The sequence below is a fragment of the Lolium rigidum genome, chromosome 3 (assembly GCF_022539505.1).
Source record: "Lolium rigidum isolate FL_2022 chromosome 3, APGP_CSIRO_Lrig_0.1, whole genome shotgun sequence".
NCBI lineage: Eukaryota > Viridiplantae > Streptophyta > Magnoliopsida > Poales > Poaceae > Lolium > Lolium rigidum.
Window position 1 is genome coordinate 235656977 of NC_061510.1, and position 27608 is coordinate 235684584.

Genomic DNA, 27608 nt, shown 5'->3' on the forward strand with positions numbered 1-27608 from the left:
TTATATGAGACTAAAGTTTCCGAGAGCGGTATGAATTTACTAGCATCTGAGTTCTAAACAACATGGTAAATATGTTGTCGAGCTTAATTCAATTAGGGGCGGAGCCTAAGTTAAGCGTAGCCATAGATATGTGCAAACACACCCCTTATGATGGGTCCTAGAGACATTTTTATGAGAAAGTATAGGAATCATTAAGACATAAATATCCCACCATAGCCATAAGATCATTGGTCCCCGACATAAACCCCTCTAATGCAGCCCATAGTATTGAAAAACGGTTTCTGTCAGTCCGTCCATTCCAACACTAGTGCATTACATTAAATTGCAGCCCTATGAGCACGTATAGGTGAAGTAATATGCAGTCGACGTTCGCATAAAACCATCATAGAACAACATAAAAGATAGAAAACTTGACCCTCATTGCACATCATATAGAATCATAGCCAGATCATCCTATGCCCTCAGGAACATGGGGAAGTACTCTCGAGTATCGAACATAAGATGGACAAGATGCATAATGATTACAACACAATCTGAATATATAATCTCCCCACAAAATAATGACAAAGTACCAATCACGAACATGCAATAGCACTAAAAACAATATCCGGGATTCAATTCAACACAAACTATGAGGGGGATGACGTCGATCTCATAGATGAAGATGGTGGTGATGATAGTTCTGATGGAGATGCCTCCTCGCAAGCCAAGGAGGAGTGGGGATGTTGATGGCATTGATTTCCCTTTCATCGGAGGCACCGGTGCAACAGGATCTGCCCTCTCACGGAGTAGAAAAGGACTTCGCCTCCGCCACCACCTCAAAAAAAATCGGGAAAAATATGGCTTAGGTTTTTAGGCAAAACGGAGCTTCTGGTATAAAAGGGGGGCCAAGACGATGCCCGAGGCGCAAACGGGATAGGGTGGCGCACCCTACATGTTTGGGTGCGCCACCTGGTGCCTTTTGGCCCTCGTGGATCCCCTCGCGTGATTCTCCCACGGTCCTTCTTCGGGTGAAAAACTAATCAGGTATTTTTTCCTCGATTTTTAGCGATCCATAAAGTCCTGAAAAAAATAAAATACGAAAAAGGAGGTTTCTGCCTCCCAGGAATTAAATACCAATGAAGGGTACTTTGTAGGAAAGTCCCGAAAATCGACTAAAATGCATAGATAACGATGAATGATGGCAAATAACAATGAAACTAATCATATATATAACAATAATGATGATGCAAAATGCACGTATTAGTGGGCGGCTGTTCTTGTGTGGCGATGAGATGGCGCGGTGATGGAGTGGGTGTACATGGCAGCGGCACGGTAGCCCAGCGCATGGGCAGGCGGCTGGCGGTGGTCATCTTCGTTCGTCTTGGCTGGAGGTTGTGCCCACATGCGCTTGCCTTGCAGCGGTCTATCGTCCCTTGTTTCCGCTGCATCGATGCTCCTCGCGGTGCTCGCGAGCCTCGTGGCAAGGTGATGACGCTTGGTGGCGTCACCAAATATGCTTCATGGAAACAACTCTGTGTGTACCAATTCGTTGGGACCCCAAGTGTAGAGTGATTTAGCAAACGTTTTTCCCCACAATGGTGACTCGAGGGTTTATATCGAACTCTCGGGGAATTTGCGTAGAAGTTGAATTTTTCTTCTCCTTTTCTAGCAACCTGCAAAATAATGTTCTTGTCTTGTGTCCCCAACTCCGCCTTGTGGTTGCGAAACACAAGGTTTCGTATTAATAATAGAAAATACAACGATAAAAATAAAGTAAAGTAAAATAAAGTAAACAACCTAAGTAAACTAGATGAAAGCAAATAAAGGCCAGTGGTATTTGGGTTTTGTGTGTGTATGTAGAAGCTAGATGAAAGTAAATTAAAGTAAACTAGATGAAAGTAAATAAAGGCTAGTAAACAAGATGAATGCAAATAAATGCACGTATCTGCGGGCGACTGTTATTTAATCCGAATAATCGGGATTCATGTGTTCACTTGTCTACTCTTTTTTTTAAGTTGTAGTGGACACTAATAATTTATCAATGGTATAATATTGGTGGAATTTCAATATGTGTTTGATAATCATTTATATGGGCATTACGTCCTAACATAGAGATGATGCAACACATCTCCCTTATAATCCTCGAGAAAGGGAAAACTCCAAGCAATTTTGAATTACGAATCAATAGAGTATAGCCTTAAGCAATTTAACATAATGTTTGAATATTAAATATGCTACCTTAAATAGACAAGATTATCACAATGTCATATGATAAACATAACACATGTACAATATTTTCTTTATTCCTAGTGAGGCGCACATGTCATGCTGTAGTGTTTGCGTGGTATCAGATCATCAACACATAGTTTATGAGGGTAGCCCAGTTTGCCACATGCAAAGCAATAGTGCACCTCGTAGGTATCAACATAATTATTTAACATGTAATTAATTAGAGTCACGCCGCGCAATAGATCATTGACATCAATCCAAGCTCTAGCTCTCAAACTCTAGCCCCAACCACACCCACTGCCTCACATATCAAGCTTAATCAATTCCCCGACTTGACTAGCAACATATTCACATCCATTCTTGTTTAGCCAATTAAACGAGAAGTTTAGACAACATATGTCAGTACGAAACCTGTCAAATTTGACCTCATCTGGTCTCATGCTCCATACAAAATTCTCAGGACTACCACATATTTGCCCTATCACATGGAGCTTCTTCCCGTCCGGTCTTTGTCCCTCTCCAAATCTAGAGTATCCACAAAGATGTTGTTCCCCATGTCTTGGAAGTTCAAGCCCCTAGGGTTTGCCCATTGCGATCGGAGAGGCTGGTATGAAATTCGGTTGGAGACATCACCTTCCCTGCCACCGCAACCTTCTTTGATTCCGAAATGTCCCCACAATCATCCATAACCACCACTCGTTGCTCCACCTCGCTCGGATTGAGGTTTCTCAATAGTGCATCCATGGTGAGTTCGCCTTGTTTCTGGTTCCTTCCATATCACTACCTTGCTCCGCACCTGCAAAATCATCGTTGCCCATTGCTGGATTGAAAGCTGAAGGTAAGAGCCAGCGATTAGCACCTCATGTCACTAGAGAATGAGATCGCTAGTGCACTGCCTCTAATCAATAAATCCTAGAAAGACGGTTCAGGTGACAGAATCATTTATGCTTTCATCCACATATACAATAACATGCACGTAACTTGTATCATTTATAATAACATTGCCTCTAATCAATAAATCGCTAGTACTTTCTCTCAGTTTCATAATTTTTGCCGTGTTTTATTTTAAATTCAAACTACAATCCCGACAAGAACTATGAAAACGAGGGAATAGAAAGCAAGAAATATATAGTTCGAAAAAACAGAAATATATACACATAATGCGACAGTAAAATGACTAAGCTGCCCCTAGGAATTCCTACTGTTCCCAACCAAATTGCCATTCCAACCCTTCTTCGGTGCTTTTTCCCCATTCGTCTTGTCGGCGACCGCTCAAACTCCGGCGGGCACCTCATTGTCGGCGTCTTCTGTCCCCTACTCCCATACATTGCTCCCGCTTTTGCCACATACTTCCCCCTCCTCTCCTCCTCGCCATGCCGGAGCTTGACGGTTCCACCACCGACGGCAATTGCTCCGTTGACCTCTCCATGACTTCATCTTCTCGTCTGCGCATCGAGCACAATGGATATGGGGAAAGTGCGTTCCTCAACAAGCTTCTCCTTGGGCGCCATTTCTCGTGCGCCTCCCCCTCCGGCGTGCCCTCATCTGCAGCAACTCCACCGTGTGCGGTGGCAGCTGTCGGTTCTGGAGGAGATAGGGTGGTCCTCCATGGCCGATATGGAGCTCGAGAGGGCCATGGCGGTCGGGTGATCTCCATGGATCTGCCTCAAGCTCCATGGCAGCAACGTTACTGGCTGGAGGCGGAGACTCTAAAGATGGAAAAGGAAGGAGGTAGAAGAAGGCGTTTTCGTCCTAGAAATCAGGTGAGTACCGAAGAGTTGCAGTGCGATTCTCTTAAGTCGAGTGTTGCTGTGGCATTTGTCAAATCAACCCAAGTTGAAAAAGTGCAGAAATGAGATAATTTTGGGCGAAAAATAGGGGGAATCAAGTACAAAACTACAAACTCTCTGACCATAGAAGAACCGGAGAGCAGAGCAACTATATCAATCACAAGTGCTGTAGAGTGCATAGTTTATGGATAACATGCAAGTTCTAAATATGCTTTTCTATAATATTTAACTTGAAGTCAACAGGTAACTGATCTTTCAAGTTCCTGTGCTTGATGCTGTCTCTGTCAGAAAATCTGTATTAAATTACCTAACCTTTATATTTTTCGATAAAACCTTTATATACTCCACAGAGACACGCCAATTGATTCGCCTTCATAGTCAATTCTGAAGTCATAATGCAAAGTTGATTCAACCACACGAAACACCACATGCTTCGACTACTATAAGACAACGGCAAAGGCTATCAAGTCAACTAACCCATTTTGAGATGGATGATATTGGAAGAGAGGCAACCTCATCGTCTCAGCATCCAGATTTACCCTCGTCTGTGAATGATGAGCATTCCGACGAGTTTGAGTTAGAATTGCCAGTGAAACAGCACCAGGATAGTGCTGCAGACACTGATCATGTGCCTGAAAACATGTTCCTTTACAGCAGCAAGTTAGGAGCTTTGAAGAGGCGTCAGTTCTTCGACAATATGCTAAAGAACGTTCAAGATGACCACCATCGTTTCCTGCACAGACAAAAGGAAAGACTGGAAAGGCAAGTTTTCTTTTGCTGATACAGTTCTTTCTATCTGGTTGAAGATTAAGGTCTATTTATGCAACTGTTGTTTTGCTCAAATCGACAGAGTTGATGTCAATTTGCCAGCAATAGAGGTGAGGTACAACAATCTATATGTGGAAGCAGAGTGCAGAATTACTAACGGAATTCATCTGCCGACGCTATGGAATAGTACTAAGGGAGTTTACTCAGTAAGACAACTCTTCTTTTTCCAAAAATGCTTCATTGCAGCAGCTGAAGTAAGACACCTCTTGAATTGATTAATTGCTTGTGGTTCAGAACTTTTTTGCATCTGATATATGCTTCCATTAACAGATTCTTGCATATTAGCACACTGTATTACTTAACTGGTTGATATGCTTTCCATAGAAAATAATACTCCCTCTGTCCCGAATTACTTGTCACAGATTTATCTAGATACGACGTGTTGTCAATTTTAAGTAGATAATTCGTGCTCGTGATATTTTTTCACCATATGAAGATAATTTACGTGGACAGATATGCTTGGCCTAGCTTTACTCAGGTAATACGTATAAAGATCCATGCAAACTACATCTATATATAGGGTAGATGGCAACTTTAATGGCAGGTATTTTCAGTCATTACCTTGTAGGACAGATAGTATTTAGTGGCATATCTTCTCTTGAAAAGCAATGTAGTGGTGTATGCTGATCCGAAGCCAATTGACAGGTTCGGAAATTGAGCAAAGCTAATAGATAGTGCATTTACGGTTCTAGTTTTTTTTTCCGATAAGGGGAGGACCCCAGCCTCTAGTGATGTGTATTGTGTTGTGGTGGGCTATGGATAGATTATATAAACTTACATCCAGCAGTAGAGCATGATGAAGTGGTTTGTACACTAATATACTGGTTAGTTTTTATTCAAGAGTTTCCTTCCTGTTTAGATAGTTGAGAATCCCTCTGGCTAGACATTTTTTTAAATAGTTCCAGAAGTGCATATAGGGAGAAATCCACAGTTGTCAGCACAAATACACTTTGTTCATCAACCAGAGCTGTTGCATTTTTATTTATTTGAAAATGCAGCGTGCGTGTAATTGTGTAGCTTCCCTCACTATGTCTAGCCAAAAATTAATCTTTGTCTTTGTAGTTATGTTTTTAAATCATTGATCATTAGTCATGACATTCCTCTTTGGTCCCATCAATGCTATGGCGGCATGAAGAGTGTACAACTCTGTGCAAGAGATGGGTAGTTTTTTTTTCCTATTTGATGTTTCTAAAATTTGTGTGCTGATTGGGCATGAACATGCAGAGTTTGGTGCTGTTTTGAGATCCTCTGATTCTGTTGTATGGGTGGATGAGTTTCATCGGTCCATTTCTGTAAGCAGACGGAGAAATGCAGCAACACAACTGACTTGTTTCACTCTCACCTGTAGTTCTTTCTTGCACTGAGCCTGAGCGCAGTCGCTAAGATAGTGTTCGTGTTCTCATGTTTGAATCTTGTCACCTTTCTCCCTTCGATTGCATTTTGTGCTCCAAGGTTGAGTGGTAAACTTTCATGTGCGAGCAAACATGATCATATGCGTCCCCCCCCCCCCCCCACCAAAAAAAAAAGATGATCATATGTGAACCTATAGTGCGAGCAAAGTTAACCAGTGTCCAGAAAATTCCCTGATCAATATGGTATCATATCTGCAAGTGCCTTGGTTGTTTTAATAATAAATAATAGGAAAATTCTCAGGACAAACTCAACTTGCATGATTTACCAAATCCAAATGGGACATTTTCTCCAAAATTAGCCAAATCTTGATAATTTTGTTCGTGATGTGGTCTCAAAGTTATATGCAAATCTACGGGACATTTACTGTTAATAAGTATTTAAATTATTCATGTAGAAGGTGTCATTTCGTTTTTTTACTACATGGTAATCAAGTATCAGAAAATTTGTGCTAGGATAGTCTTTGTGTGATTGGCTGGGCTTTAAATGTTGTCTAGGACGCATCTGGCTATATTACTATAGCTCAGTTTCGCCCGGAGGTTAGGTATTACTGGTAGTCTGGTGTAATAGGCTCCCTGGGGGCGTAGTTTATATGAATAAACTTTGTTCAATAATGCAATTCCTCTAAATTATCACGAACTGACTACATAAAAAAACAGGGCCTTGTAAAGTTGCTGGGTTTAAAGGCAGAAAGAGCACCAATCAACATTCTTGAAGATGTGAGTGGAATCATAAAACCCTGCAGGTATGTTAGATCTCTTAAGCATTTTAGTTGATGGAAAAGAGACCATGAACATGAAAAATTAAAGGTATGGAGATTATTCTACATTCAAAAATAGACTTTACTATGACGATGCTACCAGTCCGAACGGTGATGTTCTGGTGTTTGATGTGAGCGAGTGGAAGATTCAGTTCAATTGCTTATGTTGCTAGTTCTCGCCATCCTACTTTAAGGTTTTTTTTTATTCCATATGTTCCCATGTTTGTAGATTGACTCTTCTACTGGGACCTCCAGGATGTGGCAAAAGCACTCTGTTGCGAGCTCTCGCCGGAAAACTAGATAAATCTCTAAAGGTACAAACAGAGCCTTCCTTCCATAAACAAGAAACATGCATGTCTTATTTTTGCTTGTCATAAATATGAACTTTTGTCATAAATATGGAGATATATGTTGGTCTGGTGCTGGACGCATTGCTCATGCACAAGATGCTCTACAAACCGAAGCTGAAGCATGTATCCAAGCCATGACCTTGGCCCAACAGATTGGTATGACAAAAATTATTATTGAGACTGATGCTCAATTGCTGGTTCAGGCTGTTCGCTCGAATGAAGCTGATATTGCACCGAATGGTGGTACTTTTCCGGGAGATTAAGGCTCTAGCTTTTTTAGTTCATTTTCAATCTTCTATTGCCCTCGGGCATGTAATAAAGTTGCTAAGAGCATCTCCACCGGCGCCCCCCAAATAGTCGCCGGCAGGGGCGCCGGCGCTGCCGTATGGGGGGCACCGGCACTGCATCCTCTATTTGGGGGTGCTGTTCCCACACCGGCGCCCCCAAACCGACGACCCTGATAGGAGTTTTTTTTAACAAACTAAGCTTTTATACTTGTAGTTTCATTTTGTCATTCAGGATCGAGGAATGAATAATGTTATAGGGCAAATCCGAGTAAAACATTATTCACTCCTCGACCCCGGATGACATGTGAAACATGCTTCATCTCTAACCTACTACCTACTGGCCACCCGGCTCTGTGGAGCTCTCTCCCCTGCTCCTCCATCGTCGATCCCCCGCTGCTCTCTCTGCCACGAACGTCAAGTAGGCGGCTCTATCCGCGGCCACCGCCCTGCGACGCAGCTGCCGCTCCAGCTCCTCCCGCCGCCGACGGTGATCCAACTCCTGCCTCTGTAGGCGGAGCTGCATCTCCGCCAAACGCCACCGCTCGTAGACTTCATCCTGATGCTGCTGCTCCTCCCGCATCTCCCACTCCTTCTGCTGGCGCGCCTCCAACCGGCGCTCCCGCTGCAGCCGCACCTCCTCCCGGCGCCGCCGCGCCTCCTCCAGCTCCTGCCGCTCGTCCGCGACAAAGGTGTCTACGATCGCCACTAGCGCCGCCTCCTCCCACGCCTCGTACTCTACGAGCTGCGGGTCCTCCTCCACGACTTCTATGGCCGCCTCTAGCGCCGCCTCCTCCCACGAATCGATGGTATTTTCTAGGGTTTAGATTTTTGCACCAATGAGGCGGGGAGGAGGGATAATATAGGCGGCGGCGAGGCGGGAAACATCCCGCGCGGCATCGTGGCGGGAGAATTTCCCGTGCGGCGTCGTGGCGGTAAAATATCCCGCTTGGCGCCCTAGCGTCACTGACAAGCGGCTCCCACGCCCAAAATTTTCCGCCTCGCGAGGCGCCGGCGCGCCCGATTCGCGCCCTTGGCAAAGGGGCCGGCACGGGGTTGCCTGCGCTTCTATTGGGCTCGAAAACTAGCCGGCGCCGTTTGGGGCGCGCCGGTGTGAGCCCATTTTCACTCCCGACCCCCAAATCGCTATCGGGGCCGCTATGGGGGGCGCCGGTGGATATGCTCGAACGCTCGATATGGTGCAACGATGGTACTCGAGCCCCAAGCAGTATGGCTGGGTCGAGCTCCTACCTTTGCCCATGATCTGGTTGCCAGCGATTTTGCTGCGCAGTTTGGTTAATGGAATACATATTTCCATCTGAAAAAAAAACTTTTGGTTAAGTGGGATCGTAGCTGATATAAGAAGCATCTTCAGGACCACAATAGATACATCTATGGTCACATTTGTAAATATCACAGGAAAATAAATGCATTGTCAATCTGAATGACAATATACTAGCTTTTACAGGTAACAGGAGACATTTCTTACAATGGTTACCAACTCGATGAATTTGTACCTGAGAAAACAGCTGCTTATATCAGTCAATATGATTTGCACATACCTGATATGACAGTGAGGGAAACTTTAGACTTCTCAGCTCGATGTCAAGGTGTGGGTAGAAGACCAGGTAAGTCCATTGGACCCTCACAAAGATTCGTGGTCAGAAAAAAAGGTCATTTAAGTAACTGTATTTATGTTATCCCTTATTATTGTTTTACCAAAGAAATACTCGAGGAGGTGAGTGTAAGGGAGAGTGCGGCTGGGATCATACCTGATGCGGACATAGATCTATACATGAAGGTACATATTGTATTCTCCTCCGATGTACTGGTTGACACTGTCCTTGCTCAGTTTATAACTAGGATAGGACTTAAAGACGAGAGAAATGTAATGTGGATCAAATATGACAACTGTTGGAGAACAATATTTGGTTATGGTAAAAGTAAGCGTTTCATGCTACTGCAGGCAATAGCAGTTGAATCTTCAGAAAGAAGCCTACAAACAGATTACATATTGAAGGTGCGTCGTGCCAAAACATATAACTTGGTGCTTAAGGCAAATAATTAGAGTATCATTGTGTTGATTTATTTGGTAGATCATGGGGCTAGAGATATGCGCAGACACTATGGTTGGGGATGCAATGAGAAGAGGAATTTCAGGAGGGCAAAAGAAAAGATTAACCACAGGTATAGTAAATCCAATATGACTGGGAAATACATTCTCCAAAAGCCATTACCACATAAATATTTTTTTTGACTTTCATTCACCAGCTGAGTTGATTGTGGGCCCAGCAAAAGCTTACTTTATGGATGAAATATCAAATGGTCTGGATAGTTCTACTACTTTCCAAATAATCAGTTGTTTCCGGCAACTGGCCAACATTAGCGAATATACAATGGTTGTTTCACTTCTTCAACCAACACCTGAGGTATTTGATCTTTTTGATGACCTGATATTAATGGCAAAAGGGAGGATTATCTACCATGGCCCACGAAATGAAGCACTCAGTTTTTTTGAGGAGTGTGGGTTCAAATGCCCAGAAAGAAAGGGGGTAGCTGACTTTCTCCAAGAGGTAACTGTTTTCGATCACAAAAACAGGTGCAGTAAATAAAAAAAATGATATTTTACACGTTCATGAAACCAGTTTTTCTAATTTTGAAATCATTAGATTTTGTCCTGGAAGGACCAGCAACAGTATTGGTCTGGTCCAAATGAATCTTACATATACATTTCACCTGATGAATTATCAAGCATGTTCAAAGAAAATCACATTGGAAGAAAAGTAGAAGAACCATATATTCCACAGAAAAGCAAGTTCGGCAAGGAAGCTTTAGCACTCAATAAGTACTCATTACAAAAACTGGAAATGTTCAAAGCTTGTGGAGCAAGGGAAGCACTCCTAATGAAAAGGAGTATGTTTATTTATGTCTTCAAAACAGGACAGGTAATATTTCATTGCAAGGCACTCTTTCTTGTACAAAGTAAATTATACATCCATAGTGAAGTTTATCCCTTGGTGCAGCTTGCTGTTGTTGCAGTCATGACAATGTTTATGTTCTACCGAACTCGCATGGCAACAGACTTAACTCATGCAAATTATTATATGGGAGCATTATATTATTCCCTCTTCATGATTATGCTAAATGGCATACCAGAGATGAGCATGCAAATTGCGAGACTACCAAGTTTTAATAAGCAAAAGAGCTACAATTTCTATCCTTCATGGGCATATGCTATACCAGCTTCAATCATAAAGGTCCCTGTTTCCGTTTTAAATTCACTTGTATGGATATGCATCACATATTATGGTATTGGTTATACATCTACTGTCTCAAGGTAAATAATTCATGGGAAGCTTATCAATTTTGCATTGCTAAGAACAAACTTTGAGAAACTCTAACTTCATTTATTTTTACTCATTATTGTGCTAGGTTCTTCTGCCAGTTGCTGATACTTTGTCTTTTCCATCAATCAGTAACTTCGCTCTATCGATTTATTGCTTCATACTTCCAGAGACCTATTACATCTTTCTTCTATGCTTTTCTTGTCGTATTTCTATTGCTCGTGTTTGGAGGCTTCATTCTTCCCAAATGTAAGATTGTTGCTCATTGAGTGCATAGAAACCATGCATATCAATCGTAACAGTGTTTAATACATTTTTGTTCCAGCCTCAATGCCGGGATGGTTAAACTGGGGATTTTGGGTTTCTCCATTGGCATATGCACAAATCAGCATAGCTATTAATGAATTCCTATCGCCGAGATGGCAAAAGGTGAAAACACATTTTTTTTCAAATAAACAAATGAGTGTGATTAGCTACTATCGAGCATCTAACATCATTGTTACTTGTACCTTTTCAGGAAACTATACAAAACATCACAATTGGGAACGAAGCCTTGATTAGTCATGGGCAATATTACAGTTGGCACTTCTATTGGATATCTGTTGGAGCACTGCTAGGATGTATTATTTTATTTAATACTGCTTTCGGATTGGCACTAACTTGCATAACACGTAAGTTCACTGCTAACAACACAAAGTGCATTTATGTTAAAATAGAGCTCCAGGGTACCTTGACACCATGACTTGAAATACACTGTATTATGCTAATGCACTTCTTTTGGAAATTTCAGTTTTACAGTATATTACCGCTTATGGCCAAAGTGTCAAATATCAACTTAAATTCAAATATTTTGAGGTGTATTCATCCACATACCTAGCAGATTTACATGTATATGCTATGCCAGTACATCAATCAAACAACCAATGAAAAGGCAAACTATGATTTAAATTTTTATTCAAACTGTTTATAATTTAGTTAAATGTAATACCCACACATTTTGATGCAACATATATCAGCGAAACTATTGTCTGCAGCACCAGTGTGGCTGGCGATCCAGATTTCAATTGCACTAAATGTGGGCAATGTTTCTCAGAAATTTCAATTTCAAAGTTTATACTTGGATAGTTGGATATAATTATTGGATATATGCTGAAGTCTTTCGAAATAGCCATTGATTTCAAAGAAGTTGAGGATTACTCATCCACATATCAAGCAGATTTATGAGTACTCGCCTATTGCCTAAAATCGATAAAAGGAAACTAAACTTTGAATCTTAGTTCAAACTTGTTTCCAGTTATTTCTAATCAAGTTAAACATGATACCCAGAATAATTGAAAATTCATGCAGCATACCTGCATGAAAACTTCTGAATTTGGAGTATGGTGCCCGGAATCCCGGACACCATGGAGACCCTGTTAATGTCAATAGACATGTATTTTCTTCTGAATCAGGCTATACTTTTGACAATTTCAGCTATAGAAGCAAGTCATGGAAGCACTCCTAGAAAGAGCTTATATCAACGGCAGGAAAAAGATGATGTCCAAAAAGAATTTGACGATCATTCAAATACTCCCAAGGAAGGTAAAAATCTAAACATATCAATATTAATCAATAATAAGAATTGGAGATTAAGAAGAATGAAGTTAATAGACGTTTTAAAAGAAAAATGCACGTGTCTTCAATGCACTGTTCTTGCAGCAAAGATGGCTATACCTGTTACGCAACTTGCAATCACATTCTGTGATCTGAACTATCATGTTGATACCCCACCGGTAATTAAGCAAGATCCCCTTGTTTATTTGATTTTCACAGTTTTGTTTATTGCTTGCCTGCTTCGTATTTTATAATGGAGGTATTTACAAAATGTATCATCTTACAGGAAATGCTGAAACAAGGCTATCCAGGAAGAAGACTTCAACTACTTGAAAGCCTGACAGGTGCATTACGTCCTGGTGTACTTTCTGCATTAATGGGTGTCAGTGGAGCCGGGAAGACAACTCTGCTAGATGTATTAGCAGGAAGGAAAACAGGAGGTTATATTGAAGGCGACATAAGAATAGGGGGATATCCCAAGGTGCAAGAAACGTTTGTTAGAATCTTGGGTTACTGTGAGCAAGTCGACATACATTCGCCACAGCTTACAGTTGAAGAGTCTGTTACTTATTCTGCTTGGCTTCGTCTGCCTTCTCAGGTTGATGAGAAAACAAGATCGGTATGTCCCCTGGAACATCACAAAAACATATTGATTTCAATAAGTCAGGCACCTAAGAGATCGACAAATTAGCCATTTTTCCTGTTTTTCCTTCTGTGTAGGAATTTGTTGCTGAAGTTCTTAAAACTGTTGAACTAGATGAAATAAAAGATGTCTTAGTTGGGATGCCACAGACAACTGGAATATCCATGGAGCAGCGAAAGAGGCTAACTATTGCAGTCGAGCTTGTTTCAAATCCATCAGTCATACTAATTGATGAACCAACAACAGGATTAGATGCAAGGTCAGCAGCAATTGTTATTCGTGCTGTTAAAAGTATTTCTGAAACAGGAAGGACAGTAGTATGTACGATCCATCAGCCTAGCACTGAAATTTTTGAGGCATTTGATGAGGTAACTTTGGCTTCTAACATTTCTTGTATACTACAAACATGATGGACACTTTTTTTTGCCGGAGTTAGTAAATAAAATTCATTGCAATTAGGATGAAAAATAGCTTTCACCTTCACAGATAGCCATGATAGCTGTGCATTTGTAGCCATCAGAAATAGAAGCACGTGTATTTGGTTATAGATTGCGGTTTTTGTTCAAGTAAAGTAAAAGTACAAAACAAAATACAATGTAAAGGTTGCAACATAAGCCCTTCAACTATTTCAATTAACGCAACCAAGCCCTTGAAACTGCAAAAAAAAATACCGAAAAAACTCAAAGCTTGTGTATTTGTATCAAAAGGCGAAATGTTTTACAAGTCTAGCGGCTGGTTGCAGTGGTTTTGCACCTCGGGATTACAAGGTGAAATCCAGTTGCGTGTGCAAAAGCGCAAGCATTAGGCTGCTCATAGTGGGGAGTAACTTAGACTAGTAACATATGCCATGTTACTAGTCTAGGTTACTACCTTCATAGTGGGTAGTAACTTATATGTGGTGTCATGCATTGTGTCATTTATTATGTTGTAGACTCATTTTGCCTTGGGCTGTGTGATGTTATGGTAACATAACTAGTTACCACCTCACTCTCTTTCTTCATTTATTCGCATGCCATGTCACCAAAATGCCTTGAGATGTGTGATGTTACTAGCTATGTTACTCCCACTATGAGCAGTCTTAGCCTCATCTTTCATTGTGCGTAGGAGTTGATTCCCATCTGGTCGTTTCCGCTCCAAAATTTCGTTGCTTCCAAAGTATCCAACAGATCAGCAGCACTATGCTTGACATCCTGTTGCGCAGTGTTTCTGACGTGGTCAGTTTTGCTGTCCTCCACCTGTCGACATTAATGCCTGTTGATCAACCCTCGTTGGCGACTGGTGGTGTTGCAGTTGATCGTATCAAGGACAGGACTTGCTGCCAGGCAATCCTTGAGAATATACATCCAATGAGGAGATGGTTGCATCTCTCTGGAGCCTGATTGCAGAATGGCAAGCAACTGGGTGGCCCATGCTGTGCCGCTCCAAGCGTTTGGCTGTCCAGCACCGGTTAACTAGAAGAACAATTTAACTGAAACTGCAATTTGGTTCCCTCAACTGTTCAGTTTTGTGCAGTGAAGCCCTTCAAGTTTATGAAAAGTTCAATGAAATACAAAATAAAACCACCATCATCCATCATTTGCAGCGGAGTCCGTTGTCATCTTAGCCAAAATATGATTAAGGGAAAAATACACTTACAGACTGTCACAGGTTCATTGTTACATCAAATAAATTACACTCCAAGGACATGATTGCACAAACTTAATCCGTCTGAGTGCTCTTATACTGCAACTTATATGCCAGTTTAGTTTCCTAAACTATATGTTATGTAAAGAGACGTATCCCAATTTTTTTTTGTTTGGAATAACCAAACATAGTAAACGGAAAATCTTCTTTTCTTCAGGCTAGTACAAAGTTTCCTTTAAAGCATTGATAATTTTTTTTGCAGCTCATATTGATGAAAAGTGGTGGGAAAATAATCTACAATGGACCAATAGGAGAGCAGTCCTGCAAAGTGATTGAGTATTTTGAGGCAAGTTTCATGAACCAATTTCCTCATATGTATTTGTATTTCTTGATAATACATTTTTAGCGGTTCTATTGAATTTGAAGAAAATTAAACATGAGTTGTGGTTCATTGTTTTTTCACCTATTGATGATTTATGGTATTGCAACAACAAAATTTGTAAATGGTTTGAATATATCTTCATCCTTGTGCGCATAAAAAAAGTCATTTTGGAAGTTTTCTTGGGCCCCAACCTGTTCCTGGCCATTTTCTGGTGTATGGTGTATTTTCGATCGGTGCTGTTTTAAAGTGAATTATTGCCTCCATTTAGATATGGATTCAAGTAGGATCTCTGATTCAGTCTTTATTTATTTATTTTGGTCATATCTGGTTCTCTGTTTCAGTGTTTTGAGAGAAGAACCATGTCGTAGCATGCATGTGCCATGAGTGAGACAACTTAGATGTGTGTGCAGGGAGGTTCTAACAGAGTGAACTTATGTTTGTTTGTATCGGTAGAAATTTTCTGGTGTCCCCAAAATAAAGAACAACTGCAACCCGGCCACTTGGATGTTGGACATAACATCGACATCAATGGAGGTTCAACTTAGTATAGACTTTGCGACTATGTATAAAGAATCATCATTGCGGAGGTATGTAATTTTGTTTCAAATTTAATGATCAAAAGGGAATACATGGATAGCCAAAACCAAACAATTTTGAATCAATTTTTTTACGAAACAAAACATCTCAATTTGAATTGCGAAGGGATTATAAGTTACTTTTCTGCAGAGACATGGAAGAGCTTGTTGAGCAGCTAAGTAGCCCATTACCAAATTCAGAAAATCTATGTTTCGCCAATCGTTTCCCACAGAATAGCTGGATCCAACTTAAAGCTTGTTTATGGAAACAAAACATAACATACTGGAGAAGTCCTCGATACAACTTGATGCGTATAGTGATGGCAATAATATTAGCCCTGTTCATCGGGGTATTGTTCTGGAAGCACGCAGAAATATTGTAAGTCCACAATTCTACTATGTACAATATTGCACATTACTTAACCTGGAGTGCTTCACCATAGACCATTGTTGTCGAAGTATCTAACATACTCAATAGATTAGCATCTGACCTTTTTCCTATCAATTCTAAGGAACAACGAGCAGGATCTATTGAATGTATTTGGTGCCATGTATACGGGTGTCATAAACGTAGGTGCTTTTAATGAGTTGTTAGTCATACCATTCAGTACAGTGGAGCGCACTGTAATGTATCGTGAGAAATTTGCAGGAATGTACTCCTCTTGGTCATATTCATTCTCACAGGTGAGATACATATCACAAGTTCGCAAGCGAAGTAAAATATATACTGAAAGTACTAACTTTCAATTTTCTTCACATTCTACAGGCTGCCATTGAGATACCCTATGTATTTATCCAAGTGCTACTGTATACGTTGATAATTTATCCATCAATTGGTTATTATTGGACAGCACACAAACTCCTATGGTTCTTCTACACCACATTCTGTTCAGTTCTCTCCTATGTTTACATTGGCTTGCTTCTTGTTTCACTAACCCCCAATGTTGAAGTTGCGACTATACTGGCATCATTGTTCAACAACATGCAATCACTGTTCTCAGGTTTTGTTTTACCTGCACCTGTAAGTCAGAATATATCCGAACATCATGAGATTTTACAGTTTTTAAGATGTAAAATATCATTATTTTTACCGGTGAAAATCAGATCGGCCACAACAAATATATACCAATCAAAAAGTAACTTCCAATGTTAGACCTTTGGCCACTTTTCGGTAGCACACCAATGTTAATTCAATTTGGCAATATTTTTATAGTGCGGTTATATTGTGGCAATTACCTTTTATGTAAATGAGATAGGGTATGGAGGAAAACACTTGCCCCCACAGAGTTTTATATTCAATGGAAGAATCATATTATTATTCAAGCGTTAGTGGTACATCCCTGAACATAGGAAAGCACTAACACTCATTTCGATTCACATTGCAGCGAATCCCGAAGTGGTGGTTTTGGCTTTACTATCTCACCCCTACGTCTTGGGTACTCAATGCTCTCTTGACATCCCAGTACGGGAACATAGAGAAAGAGGTCGAAGCATTCGGAGAAACTAAAGCGATTTCGGTCTTCTTGAAGGACTATTTCGGGTTTCATCAAGACAAGTTGAGCCTAGTAGCTGTTGTTCTCATTGCCTTTCCCTTTGCGATCGTAATTCTGTTTTCTTTGTCAATTGAGAAATTCAATTTTCAAAAGAGGTAAGCATGTGATGTTCCAACATACGTCAAGTCGTATCATGCATCAGGCATGTGATTTATATACTCCTCGAAATATGCTTTCGTCCCGCTTTATAAATAAAGCAACCACATTTATACAAGGTTCAAGTACAACACAAACATGAACTACCGACCAAGATCGGTCTGTTGGATACCACCATGTTGCTGACCACGAAGCTGGATACCACCATGACACGTAGGTCACGCCGGTCACAAGCATCACCACGTCACGACCACGAAGACAAACATCACCGTGCCGGCACCACCATGGATTATCACCTCTACTTCTCACCTATCATCAACACATCGCCGTCCATGAAGATAACAAGTGAGAAGTTGAGCAAAAGTACTCCAAAATATACTCACACATACGTACGAATTACAATATACTAGCGAGTCATTTATCTATCTGACTATATCCACCGAAACAAAAACCTTTCAACACGAAAGTCTTCGGAATTGTGAGGTGAACCTACTCAAAGGAAATTTCAAACGGTTGAGCATGTGCGACGAATTAGGCAAAATTTGCTCAAAACTTCATACATAAAATTTACGATTTACGACTGACAAAACTCGAAACTGGATGTCGAAATCGATTCATATCATCGACACATATCTTTTTCATATACAAGTTATTTTGATTCGAAATATGGTTGTGTTGATTTGAAGAGAGAGTGTGTGGAGAATGAGCATAACCTCCTCCAAGTATGAATATTGGAGTGAAGAGAACGTACTTGCACCGGTAGAAAGAGCAGATTCAGTCGTTTCTCCAGAGCATGGCCCGAAGGTGCTTTAAAAAACGGCGATGCAAGAACGTAGAGGAGCTAGGCAATCAAATGGACCGAAAATTACTGGCCGATGCGAGCCAATGGTTTTTCATGCTAACAAACAGCCCCTAAGATTCAGTCAGCTGGCTACAAGAGATAAAATAATACTCCGTATATTAATGCTTAGTTAGAGGGGAGAGAATATGAGAGAGGAGAGTGGGCTGAGCTAACTCTAACACGTGCTCCTAGGTACTTTGAGAGATTGAATGGTGTGTCATATTTTCATAATGCAATATATTTTTAAGTCAATTATTATATATGATGGCTATAAATTGGCTATAGATGACATGACAAACCATAGCAGGCTAGCTACACTATTGTTTTTGCTCTAAGTTGTTGCACTTGACTCCCTAGCTGGTTATAGAAAAATGTGGTCAGTCCTACTAGTGAAACTACCACTGCCACTGCGTTGCTAGCCAATTGGAGAAAGTGCTCTCCAGCCGTGCATATACAATCGAGAAGAGATTAACCAAAGGCAGCTGCTCGCAGCTCAGCCGCAACAAGAACTCGTACTCCATCCATAATAAAGGGAAAAAAGGAACAAGATAAGAGGAGCGGTTACTGCTTTGCCGGCTCGAATTTGCAGCTGGAGCTGGCCAACAACAACACCAATCAATCACAGCCCATTTCTCCTCTTCTTTTTTGAAAGTGGTATTGTATTAATTAATCAACAGGGTTTTGATTACAATCATTCCAAGCCGATCTCGACACGCAGGTCGGGACCGCACTTAGTAAAACACCACTACTCAACTCTCTACGACTCATTTGACATATAGAATGAGCCACCATATTGCAGTTCCTATCAACCTTCACTAGAGAGACTTGACGATCAGGAGGCTTTTTCAATCTAAATTCCTTTGCAACAATGCCTAGATCAGTCCTGTTAAGGTTTTCATTGCTAAAGGCTTCCAACACAGCAGAACAATCAGTTTCGATGATCAGGTTCTCCGAGGAATATTGTAAAGAAATCTCCAGTCCTTGTAGACAAGCAATTCCTTCTCCCATAGCTGCAGACCTACAGTGAGGAATGACACCCCATGCCGAGCAGATAACTGCACCATTAAGGTCTCGTAAGACCGCACCCCAGTGACCTTTCTTCTCAGTTTCTAGGAAGCTTGCATCAACATTACATTTCATCCACCCCTCCTGGGGTTTTTCCCAACTGGGTTTCTTCCTTTCACTATCTTTGGTGCTTAAATCCTTTTGAGTTTGGCATACAGGAGCTTTGCCTTTCCTGTCTACCATCGGTCTTCTAGCAGAAATACCCTGCACATTGTCTAAATAATTCTGTAAGAATCTTATAGAATTATCTACAGAAGCATCCCCCTTATCAAAAATGATGTTGTTACGATGGTGCCAAGACCTCCACCAAATAAACATCATTTTACTTCTCATATCTTGGTTTAGGCTGTCCAAAAGAACAAGCACCCAATCTTGCCCAGTTTCGCCAAGTTCTTCTTCAGGGGTAGCTTCCACACAAGCTCCAAGCCCTGCCTTAGAGCCCTTGCCTTTGTGCACCGCATAGTTGCATGATAACTTGTTTCATCTTCAACTCCACATATGGAACACGTAGGGAGCACCCTTGGCAGCCTGCGACTCCTGTTAACTCTGGACAGACAAGGCTGTTAGTAGCTAACTTCCATGTAAATATTTTTACCTTTGGGGGAACATTTGAATTCCATATAGTTTTCCAAAGGCCTCTGTCTCCATTTAAATTTGTACTTGGAGCTTGGAGGGTTTGGATTTCTCAAATCCAATGCCAGGTTATAGGCACTACGCACTGAGAACACTCCATGTTTTTCAAGTGTCCAGGATACTAGATCCTCAGTGTCAAAACTTGGGAGACGGATTTTAAGGATCTCTTCAGCAAATGGGTGGAAGACAGATCTGACTACATCTTCCTTCCAGGTGTGGCTATTATGGTTTATGAGCTCTGCCACTCTTCGGATTCTTGAATTGTTTACATTATTTGTAACTTTCATGTCTCCTCTCGGAACCCAGTTATCCCTCCATATCCTAATTTTCTTGCCATCACCAATTCGCCAGATAAAGCCTTTCTTCAATAACTCAAGGCCGTGCATAATTCCTTGCCACCCTGGAGAGGTATTCTGGACGAATGCAGTGTCAGTTAACTCCCCAAATGGGTAGTATTTTGCTTTTAGCAATCTAGCACAAAAACTATCAGGGAATGCAATTAATCTCCAGGCTTGTCTTGCTAACAGAGCCTGGTTGAAAAGGCGTAGGTCCCGAAACCCCATACCACCCTGCCCTTTTCTCTTTGTGACTTTTTCCCAACACATCCAATGCACTTTTCTTTTCTCCTTTTCATCACCCCACCAGAAATCTCTTGTTAGCTTCATTAGTTCATCACAGAGCCCTTCAGAGAACTTAAAAATGCTCATAGGATAAGTCGGGATGGCTTGAATTACAGACTTTATCAAAGTCTCCTTTGCACCACTAGACGCATACCGGAAGTCCGAGGTACTTCTCTTCAAAGCCAACCGATTGTATAGCAAGAATAGTAGCTACCACCTGTCCGTCCTCTTCATTGCATTTATTTCCTAGTAGCACAGAGCATTTCTCTGGGCTGAGCAGTTGTCCAGTTGCCTTTTCATAATTATTTAGTACTGTTTTGATTTTACCTGCTTGATCAGTATTGGCTTCAAAGAAGAGAACACTATCATCAGCAAAAAGAAGATGAGAAATACCCGGGCTTCGCCGGCAAACTTTTAATTCTCTTATTTGACCTGCATTAATCTCTCTTTGAAGTAAATGAGATAGACCATCAGCCACAAATAAAAATAGATAAGGAGAAAGCGGATCTCCCTGTCTAAGGCCTCTAGAGGGAGTAAACTTTTCCAGGAGCTCCCCATTAAAGCGGACTGAATAGGTCACAGTTTTTACACATGCCATAATCCATTTAATCCACTGGCTTGCAAAACCAAGTTTGTTCAACACTCCTTCTAGAAAAGTCCAATCCACTCTGTCATATGCTTTGGCTAAGTCAAGCTTGTAAGCACAAAATTTTCCTTTTCTATCATTGCTGTTCTGTAGGAAATGGATACATTCAAACGCAATTAGAGCGTTATCAGTGATCATTCTTCCTGGTATGAAAGCGCTCTGATTAGGCGCAATTATATCTTGCAGCATAGGCCTTAATCTGTTAACCATACATTTTGATACAACCTTGTAAATGACACTACACAAGCTAATTGGTCTGAAGTCTCGCAGGCACACGGGATTCTTCTTTTTTGGAATAAGAACAATAACTGTATCATTTATACCTTCGGGCAAATTACCAGTGCGGAAAAATTCCTTTAATTCCTACTTTTAGTTTCTGCATCCGTCCCTCTGCACGCAACGCGACGCAAGCAATCTCCCCGCGCGATCTCTTCCCATGTCCTGAGTTCTTCCCTTGAAAAAATATACAGTATAAATTGCAGGTTCTGACAGTTGCAGCAACGCAAACAAGCCAGAAACGAAGCTTCACCAACAACCCAAGCAAACGCAAAGCAGCACAACGCGGCCTCCTCTTCTCTTCTCTTCCCCGCCTGCAGCGGCTCAGGTCGACAGCCGACCACCAAAACCCCGAACTTTTTCTCATCCCTTCCTTCCCTCGCTTCCTCCGTCAAGCCTCCGCCTCAAGGAACCGGCCGCCGAGCCGCGATGAAGCCCGCCGGCCCCGGCGCCGGCGCCCTCGAGGTCCGCGTCGAGCGGCCGCAGCCTCCGCCGGTGCACCTGAACCCGGTCCGGCTCAGGGCGCGCCCCTACTACCGCCGCTGGACGTCCTGGCTCGTCCCGGCCGCCTCCGTCGCCTGCGTCGTCGTCTTCCTCGTCACCATGTTCGTCAACGACTGCCCCGACCGCGGCCTCGGGAACTGCTTCGCATCCTTCCTCGGCCGCTTCTCCTTCCAGCCGCTCAAGGAGAACCCGCTCCTCGGACCATCCTCCACCGCGTACGTCACCTAGCTTCTCCTCCCCATCCCCCTCCTAATTACTTGGGCTTGCAGCTTCCGACTAATTGAAGTGCAAGACTAATTAATGGGGCTAATTGAAGTGCAAGACTTAATTTCCCCCCTTTCCCTTCTGTTCATTCATTCCCAGACTGATAGGACAGACAATGGGTACAAAGTGTTCTCTGCTGCTCACCTCCTGATTAGGGAATTTTTTAAGCTAGAAACCCACAACTCTTTGAGGGGAAACTTGTAGAAGCTATAAAAACATCATTTTTTCGATGAAAACATTCCTACCATCTAATTTGTTCCTGAACCTCAACCTGATCTTGAAGCGTCTGAGCTCCTATGAGCGTGGGTGCAGGCTCTAACTCATTATGTGAAATCGGCCCTGCACTTGCCCTACCATACCTTGTTCATGTATGTGAAACAGTCTTGGCCTTCCTCTAAATTTAATCAAGTAGTTTTCACTTCCATCTGGGACAGGTGTTATACTCGTAAGCTCTACTCTCTAATGAACGGGCAGAGCTGCCGCTCAATTCGCTTGCCAAGTCAATTGTAAAAAATGTAGAAGTGATCATGAGTGATCAATTGGCTTGCCAAGTCAATTGTAAAACGTCTTCAGACTTGTTATTGGCTTACCTAGCTTTCATACTTCATTTTGCAATAGTTGATTTAGTCTATTCTGGGCTCATGGGTGGAGTTGGTGATGACTCATGGAAGTTTCTAATCATCCCAACTGTCTAGGTGTGGATCTTACAGCACAATTTGACTTTAATGATGTTATACTGCATAGATGGACTTTTATGATGTTGCCCTGCCATTGGACTTTTCATCGGACGGTTTATGTTAATTTCCAAATGTAAAGTCAATGAAGAGCAGTAGGTGCATGCTATGTTTACATCTAACAAGTGATGAGGTTTCTGCCACTAATACTATTAAACTGTAACCTGGATGCATTCTTCAGTGTGATTACAATCAGATCTACTTTGCTCAGATCTGCAGAAACTTGGCCCTCGCTCTGTGTTTGCATGAACCTCAAACTGTTTCATGTTGACTCCTAGTCATCTGACTGATATCTTCTAAGAGTTACAGTGAATTTTGTCTTTCCGACTTTGTTGCATCACTACATACAACAAAAAAGGATATGGAAGGAAATGAAAACAAACAATAGTATATTTGATATGCATATTTACAATTTCAGAACTAAACTAAACATTTTCCATGCCAGGTTGCTGAAGATGGGAGCTTTAGATGTGTCTAAAGTTGTCCATGGTCGCCAAGGATGGCGTTTAATCACGTGTATGTGGCTCCATGCAGGGGTTGTTCATTTGCTCATCAATGTGCTTTGCCTTATTTTTATTGGTATTCGACTGGAACAGGAATTTGGGTTTGGTAAGTGAAAGCATTGCTTGCATTTTCTAACTGAGCCTTCTTGAATTCAACAAAAACAAAGAGAAGAGTTAAATCCTATCATCTTAATAACTGTTCTCCTGAGGTTCTAGTTCTGTTATTAATAAAGCTTCAGACAATTCATGAGTAACATCATATGTTCTGTAAGTTGGATTGTTATAGTGGAATAAAAAATATCAGGATTTTGTAAACATGCAGGTAAGCTACTTAGACTGAACCAGTAGACACCATACTAGTATTACTACAACTCCTGAAATGCACGAATGCCTCAAATTATCCTGTCCATGTCACTGATTTATTTATGAAACCCTCACGTAACATGCATAAAGTTCTTCCAAGTGCTATATGAATGAATGTAAATATATATGCATACAATTTCATTGCTTCTAAGCCTTAGAGTACTGACGAATTTTGTGTGCTCATGGTACAGTGAGGATCGGCATTGTTTATCTCATTTCTGGTTTTGGTGGGAGCTTGATGTCCGCTCTCTTCATCCGATCAAGTATTTCCGTTGGTGCCTCTGGTGCTCTGTTTGGACTGATTGGGTCTATGCTTTCTGAACTCATTACAAATTGGACACTCTATGCAAATAAGGTTTCTTTTCCAATATATCCTTCTTTTAATAGTAACAATATTTCTTGCAGCGAAACTGATTCAGTTTTCTCCACCATGAATGACTTGTTCATTTAAATGGTGCGATATTCCCTCTTACTTTCAGGTGGCAGCATTATTAACCCTGGTATTTGTAATCGTGGTGAACTTGGCTCTTGGGATACTCCCCAGAGTGGATAACTTTGCTCATATTGGGGGCCTTATATCTGGGTTCTTTCTTGGATTTGTGGTCTTCATTCGACCACAGTTTGCATGGCTTAACCAGAACAGAGTAGCACCTGGACAACAAACTGCTCCTGCTGAACGGAAGCATAAGACATATCAATATGTATTGTGGATAGTTGCTGTTGTTATGCTGATTGTCGGGTGAGTCTACATGATCCTTTTTTTTTTTGAATGGTCACAACTAAAACCTGAATTTTCCCCACCTGAATTTTCATTTCAAAGTGGCCATGAGCCATTGAATTTATATCTTTCACATGTTTTCCCAGTGATGATACCTGTCATTTTGAATTAATTTTCAGGTTCACGGTGGCTATAGTTCTGCTTTTCCGAGGATATAATGCAAATGATCACTGCTCTTGGTGTCACTATATGAGCTGTGTTCCTACTCAAAAATGGAAGTGCAACTCGTCACCAACAACTTGCAATGTAAGATAATCCGGAGTGTCTCCCTTTGCATCTTTCCAAATACTACTGCCACTGCTAACAAATTGAAACACAACAACCCGAAAAATTACCAGCATAGTAGAAAACGTCTTTTTTTGGCACCTCGCATAAGTTAAGAAGCAAGCAAAATCCACTGGCTGATGAACTAAATTATGCTTTGGGGTCAGTATGAAAACCAAATGCACTTGCTCTAACAAAAATATGAAGAAAAAGAAAAAGTAAAGTAAATCAATGCGTAATTCTAAATTCCATTTCCTTTGCAGGCAATACTGCAGGGGAATACCTTGAACTTGACGTGCGAAGGCACAGGCATACACCGGAGCTACATTGTAGCTGAAGCTCCACAAGATAAGATCGACCAGTTCTGCCAGCAGCTTTGCAGTTAGCAGAAGAGGAATCGGATTCCCTTAGGTCTCCTAGCTTGCTACATTTTCTTTATTCTTTGTGTACATGAAAAACATGCATCGTTTAAGGAGACAGAGAATAGAAGATTACTTAACAAGAGATATAGTTCATTTTATGCAGTGACTTATTAGGTTACTTGTGATTACTATGTTGAGAAGCCACCAAGTGTTGTTCCGACTCCAGATGGACGAAAACTGGAAGGGTTCTACAACTACAAGGTTACGATAACCTTGATTACACAGGCATGCACGGTGTCTCCGCATCACAGTGACTCTCACTGATGAAGCATCGAGTTGCAGGGGACTTTCATTTACAAAGCAGGGGTCTTTCATTTACAAATGACAGGCAGTGATGGTTTACATAATTTCGAAAATAATTGGTCCTCTGAAAATGAGTTGAATTGTTATTTCGTTGGCATTCACATCAGCGGTGACAGCTCGCGGCAGAAGTCCCGCAAAATATGCGCCAATAACTGATAGGATAAAATAGCAAAAAGCAAAATTTGAGCCAGCAAAGAATAGGATAGAAGAACAAAAAAATATTATGTCTTAGCCAAGTGAGAATTAAGTAATTTCAGTCAATTTATCAAATTCGATCATTACATCTAAGAAACTACCCGTTGAAATATTTTGTTGATTTAGTGTAAAAGCATGTAGTGTTGCCTCTGCCGGATGGAAAAAAATCCTACTCGTCCTTTACAAAATATAAGACATATACATTTTGTCTTAAGTAAAATTATCTATGCTTGAAAATAATTAGAAAGAAAAATATGAACATTTACAATATAAATCAATATCATTAGTTTCATCAAGAAATACATGTCCACACGGACACACGGTATTCATTTTGTATTATAGGTGTTGATAATTTGTCCCGCAGATTTGATCAAATTTTATGAAACTTGACTTTAGGCAAATCCTTATACTCCATCCGTTCCTTAAAAACCTTCTCAACTTTGTCTAGATACGGAGATATATAAACATGTTTTACCTATAGATTCACTCGTATATAGAAAAAGTTTGGAAGCTTTTTTAGTAACGGAGGGAGTACTATTTTAAAACGAAGGTAGTATTTCTCAACCGACTTCTTTTTTTACACAAACCTTAAATATGCAAGTGTTATCGGATTTTAAAGAAGAATATCAGAAAATTTTCCACCGATATTAACGCCCAATCGGTGGGTCTTAGTTTCAACCAAGAACTACACAGTTCTCAACTGAGTGAGAATTAGCAAAATCAGGCAACAAAATTAAACTTGACGGGCAAACCAAGACGTAGAAGTCAGCCTTGTATTAGGAAAAACTCCACAGTGAGCATCTTCATTGGGTCTATTTGCGGTTTGCTTGATTTTGCATCCCCCAAAAGATCGAGGTTTATCGACTAGAAAGGGGTGAATGGGAGATTATAAAAATTACTTTGAGTTGAAGCAACAAAAAAGTAAAGTAGATCTAGCAACAATACGTAATAAAGTAAATGCAATAAGTAGAAGCTAGACGAAGACATCCAATGTATATATCAAAGTTTAAGTTGTTGGTACATCTTCGTTGGATATGCTAGGCACACATGCCTGAAGTACTCGAGACTTCACCTTCTCCTTCTGGAGGTCAAGTAAAGTTTCTCGAAACCTGTTCGACTATTCATGGTGGATCTTGAGATACCCCTAAACCCTTCACAAACTTTGCTTGATGCTTATTCCATAGATCAAAAGTTCTGAAATAACCCTATCCGGCTCGAATATGTGAAATGTCCAAAGGTAGCAAGTGAAGATCTCTAGGCTAGATGGTGCTCTTGCTTGATGCTCAATTAAGCTGAACTTTTTGTTTCCTCTCTTGAGATATGCTCAATGGTGAAGGAAGAGAATTTTCACAGAGAATGGAAATTGATCTCAAATGTGAAAGTTGTAACCCTAACCCACAGAGGGCTGATGGAGCTGCCGTGGAAGTTGGCAATCTCGTTGGGGAACCCCAAGAGGAAGGTGTGATGAGCATAGCAGCAAGTTTTCCCTCAGTAAGAAACCAAGGTTTAATCGACCAAGACGTGACTTCTGAAGGTGTTGCTACCTGACTATTGGCAGGGCGCACTACAGCCGCCAGCAACAACGTGGAACCTGCACACAACATAACCAAAATACTTTGCCCCAACTTACAGTGAGATTGTCAATCTCACCGGTTTTGCTGAACACAAAGGATTAAACGTATCGAGTGGAAATAGATGTTTACAGTAATTAAAGAGAACAGTGCTTACAGAAAGTAAACACAACAAGATTGGAGT

At 41.1% G+C, this 27608-nt stretch overlaps 2 protein-coding genes across 3 annotated transcripts; both read left to right on the top strand.

Moving 5' to 3' along the window:
* The first annotated feature begins 3821 nt into the window (after positions 1-3821).
* Positions 3822-17476, top strand: LOC124703155 (ABC transporter G family member 50-like). 2 transcript variants are annotated; one of them, XM_047235372.1, is made up of 25 exons: positions 3822-3974; positions 4656-4763; positions 4852-4975; positions 6899-6984; positions 7229-7313; positions 9102-9261; positions 9358-9434; positions 9600-9653; positions 9730-9820; positions 9905-10206; positions 10303-10578; positions 10657-10970; positions 11066-11226; positions 11303-11406; positions 11495-11648; positions 12451-12558; positions 12676-12749; positions 12857-13189; positions 13291-13581; positions 15099-15182; positions 15672-15805; positions 15945-16172; positions 16306-16477; positions 16560-16814; positions 17179-17476. In XM_047235372.1, exons 2-25 carry the CDS (start codon positions 4699-4701, stop codon positions 17443-17445), a joined length of 3999 nt encoding a protein of 1332 aa, XP_047091328.1. In that variant the 5' UTR covers positions 3822-3974; positions 4656-4698; the 3' UTR covers positions 17446-17476. The 2 variants fall into 2 exon arrangements, with proteins under 2 accessions (XP_047091328.1, XP_047091327.1); XM_047235371.1 differs by lacking the exon at positions 3822-3974 and having other exon boundaries at positions 4358-4763.
* Positions 17477-21741: 4265 nt separating this feature from the next.
* On the top strand, positions 21742-25473 carry LOC124703157 (RHOMBOID-like protein 2). The gene is made up of 6 exons (XM_047235373.1): positions 21742-22242; positions 23471-23634; positions 24083-24246; positions 24371-24630; positions 24789-24915; positions 25197-25473. The coding sequence occupies exons 1-6, from the start codon at positions 21953-21955 to the stop codon at positions 25317-25319; spliced, it is 1128 nt and encodes a 375-aa protein (XP_047091329.1). The 5' UTR covers positions 21742-21952; the 3' UTR covers positions 25320-25473.
* The last annotated feature ends 2135 nt before the right edge of the window (positions 25474-27608 follow it).

Bases quoted from the DNA above. Each gene is read 5' to 3' on its own strand.
- LOC124703155 (XM_047235371.1), top strand. From the start codon at position 4,489: ATGGATGATATTGGAAGAGAGGCAACCTCATCGTCTCAGCATCCAGAT. The intron at 7,314-9,101 runs GTACAAACAGAG...TAGCTTTTACAG, and splicing joins AACTAGATAAATCTCTAAAG to GTAACAGGAGACATTTCTTA. The intron at 15,183-15,671 runs GCAAGTTTCATG...TTGTATCGGTAG, and splicing joins AAGTGATTGAGTATTTTGAG to AAATTTTCTGGTGTCCCCAA.
- LOC124703157 (XM_047235373.1), top strand. From the start codon at position 21,953: ATGAAGCCCGCCGGCCCCGGCGCCGGCGCCCTCGAGGTCCGCGTCGAG. The intron at 23,635-24,082 runs GTAAGTGAAAGC...CTCATGGTACAG, and splicing joins GGAACAGGAATTTGGGTTTG to TGAGGATCGGCATTGTTTAT. The intron at 24,631-24,788 runs GTGAGTCTACAT...ATTAATTTTCAG, and splicing joins GTTGTTATGCTGATTGTCGG to GTTCACGGTGGCTATAGTTC.